General features: G+C 31.7%; 1 protein-coding gene across 2 annotated transcripts in view; it reads left to right on the top strand.

The window, feature by feature from the left end:
- The window catches only part of EEA1 (early endosome antigen 1), a 137257-nt gene that overhangs the window by 92485 nt on the left and 31592 nt on the right, over positions 1 to 13180 (top strand). For both annotated transcript variants that reach the window (XM_081309177.1, XM_081309176.1), the window contains exons 14-18: positions 1859 to 2062; positions 5119 to 5319; positions 7018 to 7131; positions 9773 to 9928; positions 12155 to 12294. In XM_081309177.1, the coding sequence (XP_081165303.1) occupies positions 1859 to 2062; positions 5119 to 5319; positions 7018 to 7131; positions 9773 to 9928; positions 12155 to 12294 (815 nt within the window). The remainder of the gene's footprint in view (positions 1 to 1858; positions 2063 to 5118; positions 5320 to 7017; positions 7132 to 9772; positions 9929 to 12154; positions 12295 to 13180) is intronic.

Here is a 13180-nt window from a genome sequence, read left to right as displayed (position 1 = left end):
ATTAGAAAAAGCAAATTGCAACATTGATATAGATTAGGCTCTTTTGGGGTGATTGATTTGGAAATTTTGAGGTGAAAGGAAATGGGGAATGTTAGAATAAAGTTATTTCATATCCTTCTATGGGGTTTAGGAAGAGAAGTTTGGCATAGTGTGAGTAATTTAGGAGAAGATGAGGTCTCTGACATTGAAGATGAGAATGAGGTCATGAAATTGGAAGATAGGAAGTTGTGGTTACAGGGTAAGATAGTTGGAATTTTTTAGCTGGAATAATTTCAGTTTATTACAAGATCCTGTATAAGTAATTGCAATGTAAAATGAGTTAAGGTCCAGGAATTAAGATGATATGCATGTTGAGGCTATGCTCTTAATTCTCTATGCATTTTGTATTTCCCAGGAAATTGGCAGAAATTGGGATTGAGAGAAAAACTAAATCAGGTCTCAAGTCTTCAGTGAATGAGGTAGGGATTTATAGATGATAGCAGCAAAGAGTAGAAGGTAGATAAGTGAGAATGGCATACTTTCTAAAAGCATCACATAGCTTTTACCCGAGGCAGCGAGTAATAGCAGTGAAACACCAGGGGAAGGTTGGCCTCCTCTACGTGCCCATTGGAGTAAGTCTCCCTGACTAGAGAAGATGAGGGGAATTGGAATCTGTAAAAGGAGAACCAAATTTCAATTAAGATGTGAAAACAGAGAGACTGTTCTGGAAGAAAGCTCTTTCCTGGAACTGTGGATCCAGAAGATTAGTAGAATGTGGAGAGAGGGCTAACTGTTGGCAGGAACAAAAGCTGAGAGCAAAGAGGTTGGACATGAGTGAATCTTAGAGGGATTTACCTTCAAATATTTTAATACTGACACAAATCATTGAGGGGACCAGGGGGCTGGGGACTGCCTCAGCAAGACAGTGTTCACAGGGGATAGATAGTGCCTTGTTCTGGGTAGAGGTTCTCTGACTCTTATTATAAAAGGATTGAGGCAGAGGCAAAGGCTATGGTGTCAGATAGCTTGAGAAAGTGGGTATTATTCTGGATGTGGGCTATTGAATTGTGCTCTGGGAAACATTAAGATTCTTGTTAAAAGTAAAAGAAGAGGTATCTCTTAAGTTATCAAAAGAAGAGTCCTATTGAGGTATTGAAATAAGTCTGTATCTGTGGGTTAGAGTGTAATAATTTTTAAAAATTAGCTCAACAAATGTTTTTGAATCCTTGTGTTAGATATCTTGGATATACACCAGTGAATAAAGCAGGAAAGAAAAGTACTCATCATTGTGCAGCATATATTCTAATGCTGGAGATGGAGGGAGGCAGATAAACATGAAAAACACATCAATTATTTAGTGTATTAAAGATAAGTCCAATGAAAAGAGAAAAATAGCCAGACTACAAAGTATTATGAAAGGCTACAATTTTAAATGTAGTGGTCAGGGTAGGTCTGATTAAGAAGTGACAATTGAGCAAACACATGAAGGAGAGGGAGCGTTTCTGTGAGGGAAGCATTTTAGACAGAAGGACTGTTAGTGCAAGGCTCTGAGGTGGCAATGTGCCTGGTGTGATCAAGAATAATGAATCCCATTTGTCTGAAATGGGTCAGACAGTAATAAGAGGTGATGTTAGAGAGTTATGAAAAAAATGTAGTTAGTTAAAGATTTCTTTTTGATAAATTCTAGTTTATTATCAATAATATAGATTTATATTATTAACTATTTTAATTAAATTTGTCATATTAAAATATAATAAGTACTTTAAAATATAAGACTTAAAAGTTTGAGTGATAAAATTTCTTATCAGTCATTCTTTGTTTAAGGAATAACTTCTTGAATTCTTTATCCTTAAAATGTTAGTTTTTCAATTCTTTACAGAATGATTTGGAACAAGTCCTACGTCAAATTGGTGATAAGGACCAAAAGATACAGAACCTTGAAGCCTTATTGCAGAAGAGTAAAGAAAATATTTCATTACTAGAAAAGGAAAGAGAAGATCTTTATGCAAAAATTCAGGCTGGGGAAGGAGAGACTGCTGTTCTTCACCAGTTGCAAGAAAAAAACCATATGTTACAGGAGCAAGTAAGCTTGTAAAATGTATTTTATTTCTAAGATTTACTTTTATCTCTCTAAATCTCATTAAATGTTTTGTTTGAATGACTCATTATCCTGGCTTTTTTTTCTACATTTAAAATCCTGTGTATTTTTGACATAGAGCATTTTATTTATCCCAGAGGTTGGTTATGTTACTGCTGTAGTAAAAGTTAGTTAACATGATGTGACATAGGAAATCCTCAGTTAATGTTCTAGGATGTAACTTTCTAAACTGTAAACTATAGTAAATTATTTCACCTCATTAGCTTATTGGGAGAGTGGTGATGTTATTAATAGTGCATACTTTCCTTATAGCATTTTGTGTTATTTTAAAAAAGGAATGAATAACAAATGTATTCCTAAGTTATAGGTACTAATCAAATACTAGTTGTTAGTGTGTATTAGTCAATATTCAGATTTAACATTTATTTATATTTTGATAATATATATCTTTGGACAATATATAGCTAATAATTTTTATAACTTGCCCTATTGTCACAAAATTCATATGTAGTTGAAGAAAAACATAAAATTTAAATAGTAACATTTTAGGGCAGGGGATGTGGCTCAAGCGGTAGCGCGCTCGCCTCGCATGCGTGCGGCCCGGGTTCGATCCTCAGCACCACATACCAGCAAAGATGTTGTGTCCACCGAGAACTAAAAAATAAATATTAAAAAAAAAATTCTCTCTCACTCTCTCTCCTCTCTCACTCTCTCTTTAAAAAATAAATAAATAAATAAATAAATAGTAACATTTTAAAACTGAAAATAATTGACAGTTGCTTTTTTGGAAGAATTATCTAGGAAGATAATTATTATTATCTAAATAAAAAATATTAGCAAAGTGTCTGTAGGTTATATCACTTTTCTAGTTTTTAGAAAAGTTTTGGAATTAGAATATATATAGATTTTCCCCCAAATTTCTAAATTAGTTTTGAAGAATTCAAATTTTTTTGGGTTAGTTTTTATGAAAAATTGTCTAGCCTATTTTTTAGTTATCTGCAATTTGACATTGCTCATCCTACAAATATGATCAGGAAAGTCATGCATTTTTTTAAAAAAATAAATTGACATACTTCTAGGGAAGCAACTGATGCATAGTTAGCCCCTCTGCCTCCTAGAAAAGTGAAAAAACATGTATAAAGTCATTGCTTTCAGTGATCCCTGAGAGAAGAGAAACCATGGAGGTGAAATCTTTGACCACTCTACCGTTTGACCCGGAGACATTTTTCAGACTATGGTGAAGGTTGGGAGAATCTAAAGAAAACAGTGAGTTCACTGAGCTGGGGAGTGAAAGGTTGGTTTAAATGGAAAGACTGAAGTTCAGGTAGGTTAAGGCAGCTGGAAGGTTCAGTTTGCAGAGAAAAAAACCAGGGAAGGAGGAGCAATGCAGAGAAAAAGCTCCAGAAACCTGTAAGGATCCACTGGAGGATTTGGTGGAATGCTAAGTTTTATTTTAGAAGGTAAGATTCTGCAAGGCCGGACAATGAGCAATATCAGGGAACTGCAGACTGGAAAATTACCAGAGCCCACACAGGACTGGGAGATATTCAAGTGCCAGCAATCATAGAAGAAAGACATAGTTGAACAGTGGGGCATTCAGTAGAAATCCACACCAGAAGTGTTACACTTTAGGAGAGAGTAAGGCTAAATAAAGTAGCCCTAGAGTAAAAGCTTCTGTACACCTGACCTAACAAAATGTAAACCCCAGCCTTGAAAGGGCCCAAATGAACCACAGATGTATTAACTATTTACTGGAACAAAGCTCACAATTCTGTAAAAGAATGCAACAAAATCCAGATTGGTCATGATAAATAACAAAAAAATTACTAGAAATATGAATAAACAGAAAAAAAATGTGAGTCATAACCAGGAGAAAAATCATCTAATGGAAGCAGACTCTGAAATGAAAGATGATGGACTCATCAGATAAGTACTTAAAAACACATCTTAAAATATGCTAATGGGAGGCTGGGGTTGTAGCTGTGTTATATAGCACTTGCCTAGCATGTGTGAGGCACTGGGTTTGATTCTCAGCACCACATTAAAAATAAATAAATAAATAAATAAATGTATTGTGTCCATCTACAACTAAAATAATTGGTAATAATTTAAAAAAGAATATGCTTATGGGTATAAAGGAAAAACTATAATAACAGAGATAGAAGTGGAAACATTCAAGAACAACAAAATGGAATTTCTAGAGATAAAAATCTTAAAATACATGAAATAAAAATGTCATTGGATAGATTAAGCAAATAGAAAATAATGTCAGTGAACTTGAAGATAAGGCAATTGAAACTTTGCAAAATGAAGCAGAGAAAGAAAGAAAAAAAGACTAGGAGGAATTGCAGGTGAGAAGAGTGCCTTAATCTATGGGATAGTATCAAGTAGGCTACCATATATAATGAGAGTCACAGATGGGGCTGGGGAGAAATATATTTATAGAAATAATAGCCAAAAAAATTTAAAATTTGAAAGTATAAATTCAAAAAATTCAAAAACTCCATAAACTCCAAACAAGGTACATAAAAAATTTCATCTAAATTTAAAAAGTTTGTTCTTCAAAATATACCATTTTGAAAATAAAAGCCAAGATTCCAACTGGGAGAAAATAACAATTTACAAATAGCCAGCATATATAAAGAAGTCTTGTTACTTGGTTAGAACATTGATTGTCCAAGGCTAGCGATGGGAGTTGGGAATGATTACAAAGGGGCATGAGGGATATTTTAGGATATGTTTTCTATGTTGATTATAGTGATGGTTAACGAAGGGTATACATTTATCAGATCTCAAATTAACAATTTAAATTAGATGAATTTTATTGCATGTAAATTATAGCTTCATAGATAATATTAAAAATATGTGTGTTTGATGTTATTTCTTATGATTTGAGATCATGTTCATGTATCTTTGGAAAGATGTGAATAGTTTTACTTTAAAAACTTTGAGATAACATCATACAGATTTAATATTCTCATGGTGCTTAAATCTGGGCTTCTTTGTTTTTGTTATATCATTTATGAACTTTTATATAATAGGTAACTCAACTGACAGAGAAGCTAAAGAATCAGTCGGAAAGTCATAAACAAGCCCAGGAGAATTTACATGACCAGGTACAAGAGCAGAAGGCACATCTTAGAGCTGCACAAGACCGTGTCCTCTCTCTAGAAACCAGTGTCAATGAATTAAATAGCCAATTAAATGAAAGCAAGGAGAAGGTCTCCCAGCTTGACATACAGGTAGTATGGAATCATGCTTTTTAATATAAAGTATGCTTTATAAATCATGCTTTTTAAAATATAAGTATGAATAGAGCACCAATTTTAGACTGTCAAATATTTTGAATTCTTACTCTCCTTTTGCCTCACACATTAATAGAAAAATATTTGGAATAGAAATTAGATTTTAAAACGAGATAATTTATTGAACTTTTCTGTTTGGGCAGATTTTCTCTTTCTTCTTGTCTCCTCCTTGTTGCTCCTCTGCCACTTTAAGCAAACTACATCTCCTGAAATTACTGAATCTTAGCTTTTTGTTTTGTTTTGATAAAGTCTTATTTTCTTTTTAATTTCAAATTAATTTGATATTATGCCATAAGATCTCTGTTACATGTATTTTTTATTTTCATTTAAAAGATCTTCTTTAAATATTTGATTTTTAAAAAAGAATACCAATGTATATTACTTTTAGTATTTTAATTCTATTCTTTCAGAAGTTTTGCTTGATGAGTAAATCATGGTATAGGAAATAAGACAAATTTCTTTCTCCATTCTAATAATTGGATTGCAGAGGGGCAGACTATATAAAGGACCATGTAATTTCCCATCAAAGTATTTATGAAATAATGTCAATCAGTAAAACTATTAGTTAATCTCCCCTGATTCTTCTTTGTGTGTCCCATAATTTTGGAAAATATGTCACATTAGTTGAAGCATACTGTATTAAAAGATCATGGGCAATTATTGTGCACTAAAGTATTTTATGAATTTTTGGTTCTTCAGATAGAATGCCATGTGTAAATGAAGCTGACTTCTGAAAAAATAAGTTCTTTATAGTCCCTGATATGCATTTATCATATTTGCTTCCTCTTGTTTAAAGTGTAAATTTCTTTAGTTTTCACTTTTAATTCAATGTAGATATATATCTATATATGACCATTGTTTCTGAGAAAACAGAGTATTTAGTTACTAAGAAAGAATCTTAAATTTTTTTCCTGTTAGCTTAAAATTATTCCTACAGTATATTTTAGATTTCTTATGTTTATTGCTCCTCTCCTCAACCAGCTAAAAGAATGTCTTCCTGTGTTTTACCCTTTCTCAAAGTGTTTTAGTTCTAAATATGTGTTTATATTTTGTTTGCTTTTTGCTTGATTTTATTAAAGCTTATTATTTAAAACCTTGAGTTTTAATATGTAATTTCTTGATATTCTTATGAGGATTAAAAGTAAAACCCTTTAGGTGGGAAATTATTGGGTAATAGTGAATTTCAAATGTAGTCGTGGTTTGTCTAGGTGTTTTGTGTCCTTGGATTCTGGAAAAGTTTTCTTTGAAGCCATCATTTTTTTTTCAAAGCATAGTTATTTAGTTTGTTGTTAACAGTGGTAGACTTTGGAGATTCACATTCACTTTGGCATGTCCTTTCTCAGGAAAAAAAGTATACCATTTCTTTTTTAACAAAAGGGTACATTAGTGTTTTCTTGTCATATAGGAACATTTTTTTCGTTGTTTCTTCAAACATTATTAAGAGTTTTTCCCCCGTACCATTCCTATGTTTTGGATTTTCACAGACATATCTTTTAATATCTAAATCCTTATTTTTCTTTTTAACAAAAAAGGACTTCATTTTTAAATAGTTTAGTGACAAAAGCAATGTGCATTCAAGCAAGGTAAAATCATCAACTAAATATGGAATAAAGTAATGTGTAAATTTTGTTACAGATTAAAGCCAAAACTGAATTATTGCTATCAGCAGAAGCAGCAAAAACTGCTCAAAGAGCCGATCTTCAGAATCATTTGGACACAGCTCAGAATGCATTACAAGATAAACAGCAGGTGGGGAAACTGATGCAATTTCATATTATAACCTAGTGCTTTGGTAGATAAATTTATTGAACCCATTTATAAAATGATATGTAGTTTTATAAAGTCTTGTGATATAATTGTTTATCCTCTTTACTGCATCTTAGAGTTCAGATCCATTTGAGAGTAAATGCAAGAGACAGATAGATGGAGACAAATATACCAGCTTTGCTTTTGATAAATCTCAACTGGTGCACAGGTGCGGTTGGGCTTCCTAATATTGTATTATGTTTCTTCACTGGCGGAGTCCTTGATGAGGAACTGAAACATTTACTCCTAATTATTGAATTGTTGCCTCCACCCATCAAGCACCAATGGTTAGAACGCTACACTTATTTTTAGTAATTAGGCAAGGCCATGACCCAGATGTTCTTACTCTGGGATATAGGAAAAGAGAGCTATGTATTCCATCTCAGTTATGAGGAAGGACTGAGGGGCTGGATAGAATGTAGAAGTTACTTTTCTCAATACTTTTGGTATAATAGAAATTTCTATTTTAGGTCAAGATTAAGAGCTAGTAGATATTCTTAATGTTTTATTACGCATAACTTTTTAGAATTTACTTGATACTCAAGAAGTGATACTGGTTCTAGCTACTTTTTTTGTTTTGATTTGAAGTATAACAAATTTGAAAAGCAAAACAAGACAGTTTTCTTTATTTGTTCTTTACTCCAATTCTTTTATTTTTCTTTTGAGATGGAATGTTTGCTATTAAATTTGGTATGTGTCCTTTCAGGCTTCTATAAGCATTAAAAATATATGTATATTTAATTATTATATATGTGTGCACGTAGGAATTTTTTTTAAAAAACAAGAATCAGAGAATATATGTTGTTCTGCAACTTGCTTTTTACTTACAGCATTACTCCATACGTCTGGAAAATATTTTCTAAACATGAGATTAGGATCAGAAAGTAAAATGGCAAAAATATAAGAATGACCACATAAAACTCTAAAATTTATTGTGAAATATTATTACCCAAATTCTAAAGCAAATAGCAAAAAGACAAAACATTTTATGGAATATGCCTGATGAAGGGATAATAACCTAATTGTTTAAAACACTGTTTACATGGGAAATAAGTGAACCTACAAGAAAATACAGGCTTAGTATTGTTAATACAAAAATCTGAAGTCCCAAGTGTTGTAAAATCCAAAATTTATTGAGTTCTGACTTAATAGAGTTTGAAATATTTAGAATTTTGGATTTCTGATTAGTGGTGCTCAACCTGTAAAGGTCTATGCAGATACTCCAAAATAAAAATCTGAAATATCAAACACTGATGGGTCCAAGCATTTCATTTTTTAAAAAATATTTTTTTAGTTGTAGTTGGACACAATATATTTATTTGTATTTGGTGCCGAGGGTCGAACCCAGTGTCTCACACGTGCGAGGTGGGCTCTCTACTGCAGAGCTACAGCCCCAGCCCGGTTCTAAGCATTTCAATTAAGGCCTTCTCAAATTGTGTATATCTTCAAAACTGTATTAGGAAATATTCAAGTTTATTAAGAATCAGTTACAAATTGAAACAATAATGGAGTACAGTTACCTGTGTAGAGGAAAAGTATGTATTACTAGTGGAAGGATCAGAGATGGTGTGAAGAACAAGTCACTTTAGTACACTGCTGCTGATAGAACACATTAGTTCAACCTTTTAGAAGGGGGAAGGGAGAGGGAGTTATTTGGCAATATATTTCAAGTGATCTATTCTTTAGATCACTTTTTTCATTCTAAGGGAATAATCATAGGTTTAAAGATTCTATTTGCATCTCTGTTAATATGGAGAAAATTTAGTAGCAATCCTAGAATTTAATGCAGGAGACTTAGCTAAGCAATAAACTATCAATAAAATGGAAATTCATGCAGTTGGGTACAATATTTTAGAAAATAATATCAGAAAGTTTTATGATGCATTGTTTTGTAAAGACACTTGAGACTGAAATAATGTAAAGTGAGATCCTATTTTTATTTTAAAAATACATAAAGATATATAAATTATCATGTAGAAAAGACTGGAAAGAAAGTTATGAAACATTAACAGTGATTACCCCTGGGTAGTAGATTTATTAGTAATTTTTATTTTGTTCTCTCTGTGCAATTGGGTGTTTCAAATGAATTGAAGCAACATACTAGATGTAATCACTGTAATATTTTCAAAATATTATATTTTAAAATAGCATTTGAATATTTTAAAACATTTATTTGTAATATGAAACTGATTTTTATTACTAGCCTCTTTAATATTATGATGTTTTAGCTCCTAAGATCACTTTCTACAAAAATATCAGAAGATTATTTCACAGGGCTGGCTGTGTACTCAGTGGTAGAATGCTTGCCTAGCATGGAAAAGTCCTATTTTGGATCCCCAGAACCACAATCAAACAACAAAAAGTTATTTAACTGTTATATATATAAAGTATCTCGCTCTATGCACATTCAATTCAGGTCCTTTATATTGGTGGATCAAGATAGTTTCTGTTAAATTGTTATCTGGAGTCTGACTCCAGATTTTTCTTCAATAAAATTAGTTTTCAATTTTGATTTGACTGAATATCTGGGCGCTACAATGTAGTAAACCTTACCAAAGTTTTCATCAATTGTGCTTCTCTGTAGGAGTTGAATAAGATCACCTCTCAGTTGGATCAGGTCACTATAAAGTTACAGGATAAGCAAGAACACTGCATTCAGCTGGAAAGTCATCTTAAAGAATATAAAGAGAAACATATGTCTTTAGAACAAAAAATTGAAGAGCTAGAAGGCCAAATTAAGGTGTGTATAAAAGAAGTTGAATTTAGTCGTATTTTCTATTCAGTGGTGTTGGAATCTTATGACCTACATGGAATCAAAGATTTTTATTTAAGAAAGAAAGGTGAAGTTGTGTTATATAATTTCAAAAAATTATAATTTTTCATGTTTTAATTTTGAATTCCATCTTTACTTTTATTTTTTGTGTTTTGGCATGTATTTTTATTAGTATATTATAGTTATACATAATAATGGGATTCATTTTGACATTCATAAATTCATTTCTATCTTTATTTTTAATTCCTTTATTAGTGGGTGGCTTTTATAAGTGACAATTAATATACATACTGATTTCCTTATAACTTATTAACTGTTTCTGAGAAATAACCAACAGGGATAATACAGGGATCTACTGTATAATTATAAGGAATTTATCAAATTTTGTTGTTGTAAAGTTTCTTTTATACCTTCATTTTTCCATTTTCCTTTCCTACTCTAATGTAATATTTCAGATATGGTAGACTTTTTTTCTTTTTAAACTTTGCATTTGTAAACTTTGGATTTTGCTTCTAATCTAATAATACATGTAAGCCATGCTAAACTGAATCTTTAACACAATACCAAGTGAAGGTGTTGATTTACTAAGAGATGAAGTCATTGGACATATCAAAGAAGGATTTGATCTGAGTCTTTTGTCCTTTAAACTAGAACTATTATCAGTTAAACAAAAATTTCTCAAGTTACACTCTATATGGGCATGTGTATGTATGTGTGTATGTATATATCTGGTGTGTGTGTACACATATATATTACTTCTACTTACATAATCAGGTGAGTTGTGTATGTGATTATAGAATCACATGAAAATAGTAGGAGACCTTCAATGATACATAGAATTATAAGAGGTTATGAGGGGCAAGGGGGAGGGAAAAAAAGGGAGAGAATTGAACAACAGCAGGGGAGGTAGAGAGGGAAGATGGGAGGGGAGGGGAGGGGAGGGGGGATAGTAGGGGATAGGAAAGGTAGCAGAATACAACAGTCACTAATATGGCATTATGTAAAAATGTGAATATGTAACAGATGTGATTCTGCAATCTGTATTTGGGGTGAAAATGGGAGTTCAAAACACAATTTGAGTCAAATGTATGAAAGATGATATATCGTGAGCTATGTAATGCTTTAAATAATCAATAAAAGAAAAAAAAAAGAAAAAAAAAGATATGGATATGTATATATGCAAGGAAATGATATTTATAATTCTGTTTGTGGGTTCTTTTGTTCCTTTTTCTTTTCTTTATGACCCATGATAGTAGTAATAGCACATCACTTTAGTTATGGTTGAAAAGAATGGAAATACAATTTTACTGAAAAGTATCTAATAATTCTATTTGGGTACCTTTTAAAAAATAGTTGTTATTTAGAACTGAGAGTGTCTGTTGTGATCATCAGCTCTTTGACATTTTGTTATTAGTTTAGGAGGTATTCTGTATGTTTCACATAAATATTGCTGTAGAATTAATTTATGACATTGAAGATCTTTTGTGAATATTTTAATACAGGCATTAAGAGCCATAGGTACCAATCAGTTTATAAAATATTTAAGTTTGCAAAATTATTATGACTATGTAAGAAATGTAGTACTTATAGATATCCAAACTTGTGTTTAGTGTTTTATTTTGTAAATTTGTAAAAATACACATGTAATTATATGTGTATGATGAAATGCATACTACATTCTGAAGAACAATAATATCTAAGTCAAGAGATAATAAAGCAAAATCATGAACTAAATTGGCTTTATATTTTGGGTCAGTGGGTGTTAATGAGGAGGACTATATGACAACTCCATTTTAATTTTAAATATCATATAGTTATTTCAGTGTTTTAAACTGTGACTATTAAGATAATGTATTTTAAGTAGGTACATCAGTGACCTGTTACTGAATTTTTTTCAATTTACATTAACCACTTTTACTCTAGTAATAAATGTTTAAGTTTGTTCTCTTCTTCAGAATTGATTTTAAAAGTAAACACTTAGTAATTGCTTATTGTGTATAAAGTATACACTAGATCCTAAAAAAGATTATAAAATAAATAAACTCCTTACTCAGTAATGGTTTCAGAATGTTTATTGTAATATTTTTGTGTGTTATGTCAATACCAATTTGAATCTAAGCAAAATATTACAGTAATAGTAGATTGATAATGTTCAACATTAAAGTGACTGCTGTATTTCTTCCTCTTCCATAGAAACTAGAAGCTGATACTCTTGATGTTAAAGCAAGCAAGGAGCAAGCTTTGCATGATCTTCAACAGCAAAGGCAGCTGAACACAGATTTGGAGCTTAGAATTACAGAATTGAGTAAACAACTTGAAGCAGAGAAAGAAATGTAAGTTAAACCCCCTATTTATAAATTAAGGGAGAGGAGAGGATTATAAATTAAATATTAAAATTTCCTTAAGATTTCAATTTTGCTGGGACTGGGGATATATTTGATAGAGCGCTTGCTTTGCATGCATAATTCCCTGGGTTCAATCCCCAGAACCATAAATTGATGTTAATGTGAAAGAAAAATTAAACCATCATAATGTGGTTAAAGTTAATGTCACTAAAAAAAAAGGGCTAAAAACTTAATTTTATAAAATTTGTGCCAGATTGTCTCTTTTCAATGATAATATGATACCTATTTTTATTGAGCAATTGTTTGAGTTCTTGTCAGTTTGAATATATTAATATCAAAGTGTAAAATATAGGGATATTTATGTGCACCACCCAAGAGCAGTCAGGCTTCTGCTTTGAAGTACTGTGCCAAGTTAAGGAATGGATCATTTCTTATAATAAATGATTTTCTTTTAGCTTTGTGATGCATTTTGGCAGATTGTCTATGTTATTGAGCATAAGGGAAAGACCAGAATCAGTCCACATTCTTTTAAATTTTATTATTGAGGTAAAATGTACACACTTAAACACACAGAATTTTACATATACAATTTGAGTTTTAATAAATGTATGCTCTGTGTAACTGTGCTTCCTCCAATCCACCCCAATATGAAACATTTTTATCACTTCTGAAGTTTCTTCATATATCCTCTGATACTGCCTGTGGTTACCAGTTACCTTGAGTCCTGCTTCCTCAAATGTTGAAGTATAATACCAGAGAAGCCCTCCCAGGCAAGAGTAGAGGAGAAAGTAAGAAGCTTTATTAAAGGATAGTAAAACAGACTTCTCCTGGGTGGAAGAAGGAGATCCAAAGGCAGAATCCATGGGATGAGGCA

This window comes from Spermophilus citellus, assembly GCF_964194105.1.
Source record: "Spermophilus citellus genome assembly, chromosome: 10".
NCBI classification, from domain to species: domain Eukaryota; kingdom Metazoa; phylum Chordata; class Mammalia; order Rodentia; family Sciuridae; genus Spermophilus; species Spermophilus citellus.
The sequence above is the reverse complement of the archived record's forward strand: the minus strand, read 5'-3'. Positions and strand labels throughout refer to the sequence as shown.